The sequence below is a fragment of the Carettochelys insculpta genome, chromosome 10 (genome assembly GCF_033958435.1).
Source record: "Carettochelys insculpta isolate YL-2023 chromosome 10, ASM3395843v1, whole genome shotgun sequence".
Taxonomy (NCBI): Eukaryota; Metazoa; Chordata; order Testudines; family Carettochelyidae; genus Carettochelys; species Carettochelys insculpta.
Genome location: NC_134146.1, coordinates 9,373,071 through 9,390,404, shown reverse-complemented (window position 1 = coordinate 9,390,404; position 17,334 = coordinate 9,373,071). Strand labels below are relative to the sequence as shown.

The 17,334-nt window shown below is 41.1% G+C and overlaps 2 protein-coding genes across 5 annotated transcripts in view; one reads left to right on the top strand and one right to left on the bottom strand.

Annotated features, from left to right (window-relative positions):
• The window catches only part of KLHL24 (kelch like family member 24), a 29,954-nt gene extending 15,952 nt beyond the window's left edge, over positions 1 to 14,002 (bottom strand). For all 3 annotated transcript variants that reach the window (XR_012646841.1, XM_075004396.1, XM_075004395.1), the window contains exons 1-3: positions 13,863 to 14,002; positions 8,983 to 9,969; positions 2,369 to 2,553 (exon numbers count right to left, since the gene is read on the bottom strand). Coding sequence is in view for 2 of the 3 variants with exons in the window: in XM_075004396.1 (XP_074860497.1) it covers positions 2,369 to 2,553; positions 8,983 to 9,902 (1,105 nt within the window). In the remaining variant the exon portion in view is untranslated. The remainder of the gene's footprint in view (positions 1 to 2,368; positions 2,554 to 8,982; positions 9,970 to 13,862) is intronic.
• KLHL6 (kelch like family member 6) overlaps positions 13,198 to 17,334 on the top strand; it is a 61,960-nt gene continuing 57,823 nt past the window's right edge. The window contains exon 1 of one of the 2 annotated variants that reach the window (XM_075004394.1): positions 13,198 to 13,820. The gene's annotated coding sequence lies outside the window, so the exon portion shown is untranslated. Of the gene's footprint in view, positions 13,821 to 14,017; positions 14,146 to 17,334 lie in introns of those variants that run through there. The other variant, XM_075004393.1, reaches the window with a different exon arrangement.

Genomic DNA, 17,334 nt, shown 5'->3' with positions numbered 1-17,334 from the left:
ATAGATAGAGTGCCCATTTACAAAAAGAGGAACAAGAATAACCCAGGAAACTACAGGCCAGTCAGCTTAACTTCTGTGCCAGGAAAGATAATGGAGCAGGTAATTAAAGAAATCATCTGCAAGCATTTGGAAGGTGGTAAGGTGATAGGGAACAGCCAGCATGGTTTTGTTAAAAACAGATCATGTCAAACCAATCTAATAGCTTTCTTTGGTAGAATAACGAGCCTTGTGGATAAGGGAGAAGCGGTGGATGTGGTATACCTAGACTTCACTAAAGCATTTGACACGGTCTCACATAACGTACTTATCAATAAACTATGCAACTTAGATGGGGCTACTATAAGGTGGGTGAACAACTGGCTGGATAACCGTACCCAGAGAGTAGTTATTAATGGTTTTCAATCCTGCTGGAAAAGTATAACTAGTGGGGTTCCACAGGGGTCTGTTTTAGGACCGGTTCTGTTCAATATCTTCATTAACGATTTAGATATTGACATAGAAAGTACACTTATTAAGTTTGCAGATGATACCAAGCTGGGAGGGGTTTCAACTTCTTTGGAGGATAGGGTCATAATTCAAAAGGATCTGGATAAACTGGAGAAATGGTCTGAGATAAACAGGATGAAGTTTAATAAGGACAAATGCAAAGTGCTCCACTTAGGAAGGAACAATCAGTGTCACACATACAGAATGGGAAAGGACCGCCTAGGAATGAGTACAGCAGAAAGGGATCTAGGGGTTATAGTGGACCACAAGCTAAATATGAGTCAGTGTGATGGTGTTGCAAAAAAAGCAAACATGATTCTAGGATGCATTAACAGGTGTGTTGTGAACAAGACACAAGAAGTCATTCTCCCGCTCTACCCTGTGCTGGTTAGGCCTCAGCTGGAGTATTGTGTCCAGTTCTGGGCACCGCAGTTCAGGAAGGATGTGGAGAAATTGGAAAGGGTCCAGAGGAGAGCAATGAGAATGATCAAAGGTCTAGAGAACATGACCTATGAAGAAAGGCTGAAAGAACTGGGCTTGTTTAGTTTGGAAAAGAGAAAATTGAGGGGGGACATGACAGCAGTTTTCAGGTATCTAAAAGGGTGTCATAAGGCAGAGGGAGGGAACTTGTTCTTCCTTGCCTCTGAGGATAGAACAAGAAGCTATGGACTGAAATTGCAGCAGGGGAGGTTCAGGTTGGACATTAGGAAAAAGTTCCTAACTGTCAGGGTGATCAAACACTGGAACAAATTTCCAAGTGAGGTGGTAGAATCTCCATCACTGGAGATATTTAAGAAGAGGTTAAATAGATGGCTTTCAGGGATGGTCTAGAACGTGCTTGGTCCTGCCATGAGGGCAGGGTGCTGGACTCGACGGCCTCTCGAGGTCCCTTCTAGTCCTACTCTTCTATGATTGTACGATTTTACACTTGGAAAGGTTGCCACTTTGGCTAGATCTACACTAGGGCAGAAAGTCATTTTCTGATACACAATTCTAGCTATGCCATTAGTATACTCTAGGCCTTTTTAGGCTCACACAGATGTCCGTTACTCCATGCGATAGTTTAGAGTATGGGGTTGATGGCCGAATCCAGAAAGGTCGATTTAATTAAATTTTTGAAGATCAACTGTGGAGCAATGTGGTCGATCTTCTCTTAAGTACAGATCAGCCCTTTGACTAAACAAGCAACTGTAATGGGGGAAATAAGTCATTCCAGGACAGGAGTTAATATTTAGTTAAGTCTGTCACCATTGGATCCAGATGACAGACACTGGATCCAAATAATTTTATTTTCTAAAGGTCTTAGACTGAGAGATGCTGTGCATCCATGACTGCCACTGATCTCAGTGGAAGATGAAGCTGCTCAACATTTCCAAGCCATGATTTAAGGGCAAGATTTTGAGTCTTATTTGCATTTCTATGGTGAAAAGCTTTGATCTGTTTTTGCTGCAGAATCTTGTACTAATATTTAAAAGTTACTTACTTAACTGGTGTGCAGGAGGACATACTGGATCATGGGTCAGGTCATATAGTCATTTGGCCAGAAACACCATTCATATCAATATTACATCCCAAAGCTTCCTTCAACTCAGATGACACTTCAGCCATTTTTGTAATGATTAATGGTTTTTTTTGTTTGTTTGTTTTTTTTAAAAGAGAGAGAAATGTTTGTGGATACCAAACTATACACATAGGTTTATGCTCAACGCATACTGAGGGAGGTAATTTGGTAAGCCACACAGAGGCTAGAGGGGGCAAACCTCATGAAATTTTCATTGCAGCAGGTTCTGGAAGTTAAAAGAGCAACCATCTCCCAAAGTACTGTAAATTACCCAAGGATATTACTGCTACCACCACCCTATTTAAGCTTGCTGGAATTTACCTGAAACAAGAATATCATTCCGAAGAGCACACACTGCATATTCAGACTTGGTAAATTCTGGGAGTTTAGCCAGGGACTTCCATTCTCCTGTCACAGGATCATAGCATTCTGTGTATGGCAGATTAAACCCCCCCACTCGTTCACAGCCTCCGACAATGACTATCACCTCAGAATAACCAGTCGATCTAGAAGAATGAAAACAAAGACAAAACAGACGTTTATTTAAGTACACATAGCAATCAATAGCAGCTTATAAAACAAAGATTGTGTAGCTTTAAAATCTATTATTTAATGAGACACTGACTTCTACAGCAATAATTATTTCCTTATAAAATGATCCAGGGTTCTCACAATATTTCCAACTGTCCCATTGTGTGCCAGGTAACTGTGCCTTAAATAAGTAACCATTTTGTATAAAAGATGAGGTTACATTATAAGAGAGTGTAAAAAGCTAATTTTAAAAACAAAGCCCTTCAACTTTAACATTCCTCTGACTGAAAAATGCAGACATATCAGAGGAAAAGCTGAAGCCATGTGTGAGAAATTTATTTTGGAAGTTTTATATAAAATGCAATTACGGTGAAAGGAGTCTTCTACAAATTATAAATCTCAAAGATTCTTATGACAGTTTACACCCATAATATTTCACAAATCTAGAATTAAACATCGTCAGAGTGTTACAAGAAATTTCATTTAAGAAAAGTTTATGACCTATGAATCTCTCAAAATCTTCGATAGACAGGACATACGGTTGTAAATGTGTATCAGTAATATAAAACAGAATACAATAATGGAGGAAAACTTACAGAAATTTGAAATAAAGTAAGTGCCAAGACAGCAAATTCAAAGTTATGTTACATATAGACAAAAAACAACACAAAATCCAGTATCAAATCTAAACATCCAAAAATATGGAAACAGAATTAAAGCTAAGACATTAACTCTTCCATATTCCTGCTCACATTCCACTCAGACTCATAAAATATCCTTGCAGATTATGCTTCTTCAATATGTATAATATAAGCCACATACTTCTCACTACAATATATCATTCAATGTATGAATGCACAGAATGAACCAACCAGTTACTGCATATGAGCCTACCTCATAAATCCCTGCCTCAAATTCACCTTTGCTCATAAGCCACCTATAAAAACCTCTCTCCATTTAGGGGTTTTCCAGTTTAGGGAAATTTACACCTATTTAATTACATCAATGCACTGGTGTAACTAACCACATCAAGATACATATGAAATGATCATTATATTTCAAAAAGGGGCAGCCCCATCAACATGGGGCAGGAACCATATGGCAGCCCAGGGAGCCTGGAGTCGCAGGGCAGTTGGAGGCTGACGCCACATGGGATCATGTCAACTGGCCATCCAACCTCCCAAATACCAAACCGCCCCACAACGCCAATTAAATCTGGGGAGCCCCATCCCCCATTCCTCGTGTTGGCAATGCCTGTGTAGTGAAGAAGAAAAACAAAAATCTTTTTTTCCTAACTTTTTCTATACTCTTTCTTTTAACTTTGAAAACCTTCATGCAGAGAACAGTGGGTGGAGAACCAGTTGAAAATACAGACTGTTTATAAAAGATGTGTAATGGACTGGGAACCCAAAGCCCTCCCCTCAGCAACTCTCTTTTTTCCCAAATCTTAATATTATCACATCTTTCTTCATGCTTCTCATTGTTCCTGTATTATTTTCAGGGATCACATATAATCACGAGTGGGGAAACAGTCAGTGGTGGGCCAGTTGAGAAGACACAGTTATAGCTACAATTTTAAAAAATAATTGAGTTATTGAGGAAAGATTTCTGTGCCTTTGGTGATCTTTGTTGATGCACTAGTTTTCCTTCCTTCCACCTGGAAAAATGGACCTTTGTTTACCACAGAAGGGAAATGAGGACAATGAAATGTGGGAAGATTATGTCAAATACGAGTGAAAATACCCAGCCTGCTACAGGGATGAGGGAACTGTGGGACAGGTTCCCATAAAGCACTGCTGCAACAGTCAATGTTTGCTCATTGAGTGCGAGAGCAAAAAGATGACTTTGTGAGACACATGGGAGGTGAGAATAGACAAATTTGAATGTATACATTACAAAATCAATATTAATAAATTCAAATTTCTCTTTCAGTGTAGACATAGCCTTTAAAGAGTATCACCTGGCATTTAGGCCATACACAGAGGTCAAAAGATCAAATTTCGGCAGTCCGCCTCAGAAAGATTGCTGATCACGGTTCTATAGCAACTGCATGATCTGTTCTCAACTTTGTTTATACGTGACAAAATGTCTTTAGGCATTTGCTTAAAAACACATTTTTTCACATTGTGAGGCACCGTAAGTAAAAACTATTTCTGTCCTCTTGTTACTGAAGTCTATACACAAAAATTCTTTTTACTCTAAATATTTTAGAAAAAGCAAAGACAATGATAAATGTGAATGTATCATGAAATTTCATGATATAAATACTTCTCTTAAGAACTATGTTTATAAATTAGGGTACTTTGATGAAATGTCTTCAGTTACTTTCTCAAAGTCTTCAAAAAATCCCAAAGACGACATCCCTTCAGCTGCTCCAACCTAGAAGTGATGTCAGGGCCTGCTTTTTATGTTTTTAACATTTAGCTATCTAAGTTTCTTTGAGGAATTAATCTTGGAAAGAAAACCCTTAAAGGACAGAGGGAAGAAATTTTATCTAGAAAGCATTATTCAGAAAAAGAAACTGGTTTCCTTCAACAGCTAATTATTTGTCTCTCTCACTTTTTCCCTTATATCCAAACACAAGTATATGTACCAAGGATATCTACAAGGGAGAAGATCTGGCTACAGATTTTTTTAAAGACTGCTTTCACGACCTTCCACCAACTAAGAAGCTTGTTGTGCACGACTGCCAATCTTTTTTAAAATTAAGAAATAAATGAGCCAACATCAATAGATGGAAAATGCTGCCTGAGAATAATGATCTTTCTGAAGGAGAATCAATTACCTAAAAGACTTTAAATTCAGAACTGGATTTAAAAACAAACCACAATTCTGGACAGTCATACATGTGAAGATTAAGGTCTGGTCTACAATAGGAAAATTACATTAGAATAACTACGTCACATAATAGCATGAAAAATCCAAACCCCTTACTGGCAGAGATAAGCCAATCTACAGTCCAGCATTTCTGTACACTTAAAATGCTAGAGTGGCACAGCTGCAACACTTCAGTGCAGACACCTCAGCAGAAGGGGTTCTCCCATCAGTGCAGGTTGTCTGTCTATTAATCACAGTAAATTCCAGTTTTAAACACACTGTTAAACGACAGAATCTGAATTGAATTTTATTAAATCTTTTTTGATTTCCTTCTACATTTTCAAATATATTGATTTTAATTACAACAAAGAATACGAAGTGTATTGTGCTCATGTTAAGCTATTGCTTTTATTACAAATATTTGTACTGTAAAAATAAAAGTATTAGGCTATGTCTACACTAGCCAAAAACTTCGAAATGGCCATGCAAATGGCCATTTCGAAGTTTACTAATGAAGCGCTGGAATACATATTCAGTGCCTCATTAGCATGCGGGCGGCCGCGGCACTGCGAAATTGACGCGCCTCGCCGCTGTGCAGCTCATCCAGACGGGGCTCCTTTTCTAAAGGACCCCGGCTACTTCAAAGTGCCCTTATTCCTATGAGCAGATGGGAATAAGGGGACTTCAAAGTAGGCGGGGTCCTTTCGAAAAGGAGCCCTGTCGGGACGAGCTGCACAGCAGCGAGCCGCGTCAATTTCGAAGTGCCACGGCTGCCCGCATGCTAATGAGGCGCTGAATATGTATTTCAGTGCTTCATCAGTAAACTTCGAAATGGCCATTTCGAACTTTGAGCTAGTGTAGACGTGGCCTTAGTGTTTTTCAGCTCACATCATACAAGTTTTGTAGTGCAATCTCTTTGTCTTGAAAGTGCAAATTACAAATGTATACATTTTGTGATATAATTGCACTCAGAAACAAAACAGTATAAAACTTGAGAGCCTACAAGTCCACTGTCCTACTTCTTGTTCAGCTAACCATTAAGACAAGTTCGTTTACATTTTCGGGAGATACTGCTGCCCAAGTCTACAGGCTAACCTGAAGGTGAGAACAAGTGTTTACCTGGCACTTTGGTAGTCAGCACTGCAAAGTATTTATCTGCCAGATATGTTATACATGTGTGTGTAGGTGCCAGATATGTTAAACCCACCTTTCCAGAAGAAATATTTCAATGCTGATGATCCTCATTAAAAAATGTGTTAGTTATATTTGACACTGAACTCCTAGGAGAAGAACTGTATGCCTCCTGCTCTGTTTTATCAGTATTCTTCTGCCATATATTTCATATTATAGCAACTTCAGCTGGCAACCCAGCACATATTGTTCATGTAAAGAACAACTTTATGGCAGATTTGACAAAATTAAAAGTGCCATTATGAGATTTTTAGAGTGATACTGCACCCAAACCAAGTTTTAAAGAATCTGTAGAGCCACCCCAAATCTGAGAGGGTGGAATTGTAGAATATGCTTTCAGGCACTGCAGAACCCCAACCACTGGAAAGGAAAATCAGTCTTCTGCTGATGGCATCTGACTCAGATGACAAAAATGAACATATATATTGGGCCACACTGTTCCAGATCATAATTCAGCAGAACCCATCATCAGCATGGAGGCATATCTTCTGGAATGTAGTTGAAGAATGAAGTGGAATAGGAATCTTTAGCACATTTGTCGCAAACATTTTTGATGCTGGTTTTGACAGTGCCATGCTAACGCATGGTCTCTCTTTCAGGTGAAATGTAAACAAGAAGCAGGCAGCATTCTCTCTTGCAAATGTACATAAATTAGTTTGTCTGAGCAACTGACTGAACAAGAAGTAGGACTGAATGGACTTGTAAACTCTACAGTTTCACACTATTATTTTAAATGCTATTATTTTTATACAGTTGTATATTTGTAGTTCAGAAATTGCACTACAGTACTTGTAATGGGGAACTAAAATATTATTTATTTTGTAATTCTAAGATGGAAATATTTGTAATAAAAATAAATTTAAAATGAGCATTGTATGTTTTGTTTTTGGTATTGTAATAGAAATCAATATGTAGAAAACAAATATTTAAATAAATGGCATTCTATTATTGTTTAACATTAAAATTGATCACAATTAATTTTTTAAAAATTGCTTGGCTTGACACAGACCTTTCATTTGGTCCTCTGCTTTTCCCTCAGTGATCAAATTTACATAAAAATAAAGCAGGAGAAAGAAGAGGCAACAAAACGTGGAACATAGGAATGAAATGCAGCTATCAAACCCCCTATTTAGAAGAAATGACAGAGGAAACCAAAGAAGACAGGGAAGAATCTGGTAACTGTTATAAAACAGTTTTTGCAACAGAATCAAATGACAAGGAACTATTCCTTGAATTTAATAATAGATACAAGGCAAAAATCATTGCTGGGAAACCATCTAGCTTCTCTCTTTAAAAATTACTCCTCTTGCTGCTCCATCCATGGATTCAGAATTTAGTTTCTCCTTAAGTTTAGGAGCAAACGCCCTGCTCAGAAAATGTCTATGTTAAACAGAGGCAGTGGATTGCGTAGTGTGTCTCCTTTTTTCCACTAATGCTCCACTGCAGCATTACAGCTAGTCAACTGAACTTCTCAAGTTCCTATACTATTTTTGTTTGGCAGAATTTCAAGGGTTAAACATCTTAGTTTTCCTTAGTTATTCTTTCAAGAATGTAATGTTTTTAGAAATTACGTGGGAAGGTATATGGCAGAATTCAGAAGAAATGTACCATAACCAACATTTCCCACAAATACCAGCATTGGCATTTTTTCTCATTTTCTACTGGAGCTTCCAGTAGCCATTTCCAGTTGTAGTATGGACAAAGCAATATTTTTGGATTTTAAAAGCCATGTTACAATACTTAAGTTTAACATATTTTCTATAGTATATGTGTTTTGTTATGTCATCTCTGGATCTGTTATATAAATGCAAGAACTTTAAACCAATAAAGTGTTTTGTGCAGTAAGAGTGAGGTTCTCAAAAGCAGATGCTGCTGCACCCAACTCCCTGATAAGTGTACAATACACTATCATATCACACCGTAAAACTTAAATAGTCAAACTATGAAACGTAGTGGATTAATGGCTGCATTACAATGAACCAGAAATAAAGCTGTTGCAATCCTGTAGCTGAACTGGGAAACTATTGGAAAGGGTTTAGGATTTCATCCTGTCAATCTACACTTGTGACTAACTTCCTGATGTAAGAGTCCTTCCTAGGGAATTCAAGGGGACTATTCATATTAGTATAGTTACATATATGTGGGGATAAGATTATTCAAAGGTCAGCTTAAAGTTAAGCATATGCGGTCACTGGACTTTTGTGTGAAGAGAAGGCTGTATTACTGCAGCACTCAGTAACATAAAACAAAAGACACTTGCAAAATTTTCATCTCTGTGTTGGATTCTTGGTTATAGTTTACATCTGCTAGACAAAACAGGTAAAAATCAGGAAACAAAATTATGTTCTTCCAGGACATATGAGAAAAACTGTAAAAAAACAAAAAAAACCTCTTACCTGCGTGGCCTTGTTCGTGGGGACATCATTTCATTTCCAAGGATATGGTATCTTCTTGCTTCATGCAGCAGCTGATAACACTCTGGAGATGTTTGAATCAGCTGGTCCACTTCCACTGTCTGAACAAAGTAGTTAGGATGTAATAAAGGGAGTCTCACATGTGTCAGAAGTTCCTGTAACATTGGCCTCCTCAGTTCAACAGCACGGTAAACCCAGCGCATGACTGCTTCAAAAACCATCTCTTCTTTACTGATCACTAACTCATCACTACAGATATAATCAATGAGTTCATCTTTCCCAAGCTCAAGAAATTCTTCATGCTGAGAAACATCCTCAAATGTCTGCAGTGCAAAATTCCTGCATTTGGTGAAGAGTGTCTTTAGTGAGTGTGTATCAGCAAAACGCTGGATTCCCAGGCAGTTACAAGGATCCAGCTGCTCTTCCAGGAACTTGGCACAAGCATCACGCAGAACACTAATTTGAAAGAGACTTGATGTTTCAAAGAGATATTGTACATTCTCTGTAGTGATTTTCACCTTGCCAGTATATACGTACTGTAAAAAGCAATCCATAGCTTCAGCAAAAATACCGTTGATCTCCACCAACATTTCTCTGCTTTCTCTGTGATCATTGCAAAACATAGCTCTGAAATAGCTACTGCAGGCTGAGAGTACAGCTCGGTGGCAGGGAAATTCTTTTCCTTCCACACAGATAATGACATCTGTGAACAAACAGCTGTCTCTAAACTCGTTGAAGATCTGGAGTATGTTTTCGGCATGGGATGATCCTGAAGAGAAGTCAAAAAACTCATGACCTGATAAGGACTTTGGGTCCATTTCAAAAACTTTACGTTTGGTTGCAGGGGAATCACGGACCCCGCTATCCTCTCTATTCAGTCTGCGTCCCAGTATTAGTACCATTGTTACATCCGTTGACTATAGAATCATTGAGAAAAGATTTCTGTGTGTCTTCTTTACGGTGTTATGGCTAAAAGAAGCAAAACATTTCAGTACCTAATAAATCAATTCTGACACTTAATGAAGTGAAAGAATTAAAACAATTATGAAACTTACATAACATAATACAAATAGCCTGATTAGTCTAAAATCAGTGTAACCCTAGTTCTCGTGGTCCAAACTTATTTAACACATGATATGTAACACCATGTAATGGAATGAAACACAATCTGCTGTAATGAATAAACATAAGGGGTAGAGTTAAGATTTCTGAGGGAAACAATTACAAATACCCTAAACTTTGTTTAAGTAAATTATCACCTTTTTATCACACTTAAAATATCACAAAGCTATATACTAAAATCCTTTCTGTAGAAAACCTCTCAATTGCTATCAGCAGGAGTTTGCCTGAGCAAAGCCCTCAGGATTTTGCAATATAGTTTTTTAAACTACCTCTTACTTTTTCTGCACAGCCCCTACAATGTAACTTTGATCTCAGTTAGGGTTTATAGGTACTCCTGTAAAACAATAAAAGCAATGTTAAAGAAGATTGAAATTTTAAAACTAGACCAACTGTAGAGAGAGGGGTTTAGGGTTGCCAGGTCTCAACTGGAATAGAGAGTCAAAAAGGACCCTAATGGTTTTGGTCATCACAGCTGACTTGGCCACAAAAAAAATCCAATTAGTAGTACAGGACTTGCAGGTTCCATACCCAGCTCTGTATGGCTCCCCAAAAGTGGTGAAAATCTCTCCAGCTCCTAAGCACAGGCTCTATGCACTTCCCCTGTCCTAAGTGTCAACACCTTTGCTCCCATTCCTCATTCACGATATCTCTACAATATCCTGACACTGAGACAACTATAACTAAAATGCATACACAGGTAACCAAATATCAAATTAAATTACATGTAGATGAATGCAAAATAATGTGCACTGGAAAACATAATCCCAACTATATTTACAAAATGATGAAATCTAAATAGCTGATAGCATTCAAGAAAGAGTTCTTGGAGCCATTGTGGTTAGCTCTCTGATAAACACTGCTTAAAATGTAACGACAGTCAAAAAAGCTAATGGAATGTTACGAATCATTGGGAAAAGGATAGAAAATAAGACAGAAAATATCATAATGTCACTATATAAATCCATGGCATGTCCACACCTTGAATACTGCCTGCAGTACTGGTTGCCACTTCTCAAATAAGGATACATTAGAATTGTAAAAATTACAGAGAAAGGCAATAAAAATTATTAAGATATGGAATAGCTTTCAAACCAAGAGAAATTAAAAAGACTGAACTTTCACCTTAGAAAAGAGAAATATGCTAGAAATCTATAAACTCTTGGGCTGCGTCTACACTAGCAAGTTCTATACTAATACCACTCCCAATGTCTTAGTTCATTGGGATTTCCTTGTCACATTTAGTTTAAAATCAGCGGGAGTTTTGACCATGTAACAATGGCAGGACTGGTTTTATACATATGTTTATTCATTCAAATATTTCCATATTAAAAAGATCCCATAAAAACAAAGAAATAAACATAAAAAGCTTCACTGAAAACTGAAAAAACTGGACAAAAGCCAGGAAATTTAAGGCTGATATTTTCCTTCATTTACACTGTTGACTTTTTTCCTGTTTGCAGCCACCTGAGTCAATGGCAGACTCAGGTTACTGGCTTTAGTTTGATTACATCACAGCCCTAATGTTATTTACATATAGATTTTGCATGTTATAAACCAATCGCTACTTCATCTGGTACTGTCAGAAAGATTCTATTTATATCTGTGTGGGGGGGCTAAATGTCTATTAGCACAATTATAATCCAAAAGTGTTTTAAGATTCTTGTGGTATATGAAAGGATTTCAAGGGGTACACATCAGAAAATAAATTACTAAAAGTCAGGAGATAACCACGGGGATGGCACTGGGAGAGGAGATAAACCAATAAGGCTGAAGTCCCAAAAGGGGTATGTTTATATTTCAAGTTTGTAAAACTTGCCAAAGACATTCAGTGTGGGACAAAAAACATTTAAGGATACATCTACACTTACCAGATTAACTGATACAGGATTCACCTTCTGTGGTTTGATTTCTCACCAAGTGAGAACATGTAGCTGCCCAAAGGCAGACTTTAACCTGAGACCTCTGCAGCTTAGTGCAGGCACCTGTACAGCTGGAACTAAAAGTTAGCTGTCTCTCAATTTAGGCTCTAGAAGACACTTATTCTTTCCCTTTGAGGTGGTCTAGGTATCAGTACATGGGACAGTTCATAGAATCACAGAGCTGGAAGGGACCTCAAGAGGTCATCGAGTCCAGCCCCCTAGGTGTGTGGGTTGCAGATCCAGGAAATCAAACTATCTGAGGTTGACAGTTGACCCTTGTACGCTTCATTCTCATGAGAAGCAAGGGAGGCCGAGGGAGACTTTCTCACACTGATATCCCTCAGCCACAGCAGCCAGGTAAGTGGACCATAGGGATATCAGTCACAGGTAGGTAACTGCTGTAGCTGGACTTGTGTACCCAGGAGAGACTTTAATGTCTCGCATAGACCTATCCTTAGTGCTTTGAGAAGTGATGCCCTAGCGAACACAGGTCCTCAAAAGCGGCGAGACGGGAACCCCCGGGGCCGTTTTCTGGCCATTGCCCCTCAGCCCACCTGGCGCACCACGTACAAGGCAGGCTCAGCCGCCACCGAGCTGCTGCAGGTCCAAGCAGCCCGGTGTGACGCTCCTCCCATTTTTACCTCAGGGCACCTGCGACCTGGCGGCACGACCCCCGAGCACCCGCCAGGCCCTCGATGGGCGGCACAAAGGGGGCAGCTCAGCCGAGTCGGTCCCTCCCGAGCCCACTCCCTCCCCAACACCACTCCAGACGGCATGGACGACATTCCCACTCCGGAATCAGACTGCGAACACCGGGAGGTGGTGGGGGGGCTCAGTCTAGCGCCGAACACGACACCGATCGACAGGCGCGAGGCAGCGCCAGTTATGCGCATGCGCTTTCATCCAACCGGCGGCCACGTGCGCACGCGCACGCGCACGCCCTCCAGCTCACCTTCAGCCGGGGCAGCCTTAGCGACAAGCCGCCTTGCCGGCCAAATATTACTGCCCAATCAGACCGAGGCATCACCGAAAGAAGTCCCGCCCCCTGCGCCCTGATAGCCAATCGCCACTGCCTTTCACTCCCTTCCCCCCACCCCATAGCGTTGTTGTTATTAAGAATTGGAGGATGAGGAAGGAAGGACTAAAATTACGAAATACGGGGGTAGTGGGCAGCATCACCCCTCGGTCCCTCCCTTGCGGTTTGCTGCGGGGAGCACACTACTGCCCGGCCTAGGCCTTGCAGTGCCTCGCCGCTGGGGGGGTGTCATGCGATGGGGGGCAGTTCCCTCCCTACAGACGGGGTCACCCCGCTGTGCTCAGACAGTCCCAGGAACGTCCCCCGACCCGTATCGCTGACGGGACGCGCCGCGGCTCACAGCCAGCGCGGTGCGAGCACCCCGCGGGAAGCCCCGTTCTCTGTGGGGTCGGCCTGGCGGCTGAGCCCCGCGCCCCCTCAGCCAGCTCCCCCCAGGCTGGGGATCCATCCGCTCCTGGGCACCGCAGAGGGGCAGGATGGGGAAGGTGACCCCCACCTGTGGAGAAGCGGGGACTGGGAGATCACCCCGCGCCCAGAGATCCGTCACCTCGGCCTCCTGCCTTGGCCCTGAGCGGTGCGGCAGGGTTCTTGGATGTACCACGGACAGATCAGACTAGATGACCATGAAGATCCCTAATATCTATGATCTCTGGACTGCTTCACACTCATCCAGGTTGGCAGCTGGCAAGCCGGTGTCTTCTGGCTTCATCCCTTGGAGCTTCCCCTGCTCCCCAAGGCGCCGGGTGAGTGTGAGTCCCTTACAGCCAAGCAGCGGCAGCCCTTACCTCTCAGTCCAGGCTCCTGTGGATTTCCTGGTGCTGGGACGCTGGGCTGCCCCAGCTCTTGCTCTGCCTTTTTTTGTTTTTAGGTCTGGGTTCTTACCTCCTGCTCAGCTCAAAACAAAGGAGACCCTGAGAGACATGTGACCTGCCAAAGCCAAAACACATGATGTCAGTGACACGCCAGCCAGTGGGAGCCCAGAGGCAGAAGCACTTGGGAAATGTAGTTCAAAGAAACCACAGCTGGGCAAACATCCGTGTCACGTTTGCCTGCCCATTTTAGTCCATGGTCAGTGTTGAAGTTGCTATTTTAAGCCATTAGCATCTGTTAAGGGCCAATTTTCCAAAAAACAATTGCACCATTCACCTAAAGTGGAGATACATCCAGTCATTTGTTGGGAGGAATAATTTACTCATGAATTTTCTGAATGGACCTAGAACTGAATAGTCTTAACTGCAGGGAAAAACTTAGTCCTTAGTTGTGACTGGAGATAACGTTTTCAGGAAGATGGCTCCAAAAATGAGCTTTATCTTGGTGACTGCAAGCACCAATACTCACACATGCTGTGATTTCTAGGTGTGGGCGCTTTTTTCATTTATTCACCCTTTTTAACACATGGAGGAGGCCTTCAGTTATTTGGCCTGTTCTGTCCATTAAAAAGCTACTGGTAGTGTTGAAGACATTATATAAATGATTAATACATGAATTTTTTAAACTAGATTTCTTGTGTGATTGTCAAATTTTCAATACTGGTTTATTTAAAAGAAGAAAAAGAAACTAGTGAAAAGTAAATTGGAAACAGAAGAGGCAAGAAGAAAATATTCTCCAATAGTCATTGATATCCAATACAGCATCCTCACAAAATTATCATATAATTTTAGCAGCCTAAATAAGGCTACTCAGCTCCCTTTACCAAGAATGAGCCCTCACTCTGAGTGAGTATAATTTTGTGACCGGACAGTACAGTATTTTTCAAGTTAAAGCACTGTTTGCAGCTGTTGCATTTTGCATCTGATACTCTGTTTGCTTTTTGAGGCCTAGCCTGTATACATTAAGAAAATGCACATCTCACTAAGGAAAATGACAATGTCTGTACAATCCTCATCTCATAAATAGGCCCCCAAACAGGAAATGGGTTAAAAAAATGAAAAACAAAGAGGACCTTTACTTATCTACTCTAATGTTATCAGTAACCTCCATTTAATTTTGTTTAATGCAAATTTCAGGACTTTTCCTTCTTGGTCACTTTAGGCAAATCTGTAATTTTGGCAAGATTGGCCCAAGGACAGTATGAAAATAACACTGCTCTGACACTAGTGGATTTCTAAGGCATCTGACTACACAGCTAGTTCACTGGGTGAGAAAAATGGACCAAGATACCCCTCCCATTCTGTAGAGATGCAGAGAAGAGGAAGTACAGTAAGCCATCAAAAGGTGCCATTTTGAGTTGCGCTTAACTCGTATTAGTAAAAGTCAAGTGCAACTCAAAATCCCACTCCCCCACCTCCAGTTCAAAACCCCCACCCTGCACAGCTCCAGGTCATCTGGCTCCAGCTCACCCCTGCTCCCCTGTGACCAGCTCTGGCTCGACTCCCCCGCATGGCCCTGGCTCACCACCCATCCTGCAGCCCAAACTCACCCCAGGTTAACCCCCCACCCCCTTCCCATGGCCCTAACCCACTGCCAGGCTTAACCCTCAACAGCTGCCCCCACAAGCCCAGGACTTACCTTTCAAAAGGAGCTCCAGGTGCTGCTGCTGCTTCCTCAACTGCAGAACGTGCGTTGCACTGGGGAAAAAAAGCCTCCATCCTGACTTACATGAAATTTGAGTTACACGAGGGTGTGTGGGAATGCAATGCTTGCATAACTCAAGGGACTACTGTAGTATAATTCCTGGTGATATTTAGGTAATGGTTATCTCTCTGCATGTGCAGCTTCTCACAATCTGAAAAGTCCTCAACTGCTACCAGTGCCATTGAACCAGAAACAGGTGATGGAAGCAGCAGCAGAGGAAGCATAGACCTATGAACATTCATTTCTCTTGGGCTGAAGAAAGCAGTAATGGGTGGGGCTGTTGCAATAATTAGGCCTACAAATTTACTTTAATTGTGATGTCAGCTGTAAACGTATGTAAAGGTTCATAGTCACAATAACCTATAATCATTAGTGTTGATGGGATGAGGTACTACAAGGAAACAGAAAAAACTGAATACGTTTAAATTAAAAGGCCTACTGTGATAGGTTGAAAGACTATGTTAAAGTCATGACTGATGCAAACAGAAGATGTGGAATCAGAAATCATCAAACCAAAATTAGTGTGGCAGAAACAAGGCCTGCTGGTGGAGTGAGGAAATGGTCTGTGTACCAGTCACTTCCTTTTGGGGATCATAAGCAAAGAGTTGATGAGGCGGGCAAATAAAAGAACTAATGGGGCAACAGGAGTGAACTTCCCCATTGCGGCTTCCATCGTCACTGTCTCAGTGCAGACTTAGCATTCAGAGGTGCATTCACAGAGTTCACCTCATCCTGAGTGGGAGGATGGTGGGTAAAGTGGCACCTTACTTACTCCGTTGGATATGTGAAGTGGACATTTGCTGGATTTAAGAACCTGAGAGGAAAAGGGAAACTGCCCAACCTACTCAGAGTGGGACTTATATTCATAGTTATGTTTATGAACCCTGCTTGTGGTGTTTTCCCAAACGAATGCCAAGTTACTTCCCTCCCTTTCATTTAAAGTTCCCTTTCTACTCTCAGACTCTGTGTTTGTGAGTGGGGAAGTATGACCTCACAGAGATGTGCAACGGAGGTGTGTGAATTTCCCAGGTTACGTGGTGGGGGCTTGAGATAATTCTGTGTTGGATGGATGGAGAGGAAACTCGAGATATTGAAACCAGTCCCAGCTGCTGCTGGATCCACCTGGCAGAAGGGTTATAGTGTTAATTCATAATGCTTTTATTGTTTGCAAACTATTTAATCTAGAAGTCCTGTGGCACCTTCTAGACTAACAGATATTTTGGAGCATAAGCTTTCGTGAGCAAAGACCCGCTTCATCAGATGCATGATGCATCTGATGAAGTGGGTCTTTGCTCACGAAAGCTTATGCTCCAAAATATCTATTAGTCTAGAAGGTGCCACAGGTCTTCTTGTTGTTTTTGAAGATACAGACTAACTCAGCTATCTCTCTGATATTTAATCCAGATAAGTGGCTTGTTTCAGTGATCCAGGAGAAGTCCGTTGATGTAGTGAACTGTAGAAGCTTTTGGGATTGGGCTAGTTTTCATGTTTCATTTCTTTATTATACCATAACTTTTTTAGTGTCTTAATGACTACTGGTCATTAAGTCTTAGTCTTAGCTACTGCTTCTCATTCTGCAGGGACATATGCGGGGTCTGCAATCAAAATAGGGAGAAGAGCCATTTTTTTCAAATTGAGCTACAAAATCAATACTTCAAGAGCTACAATGCATGTGAATACAAG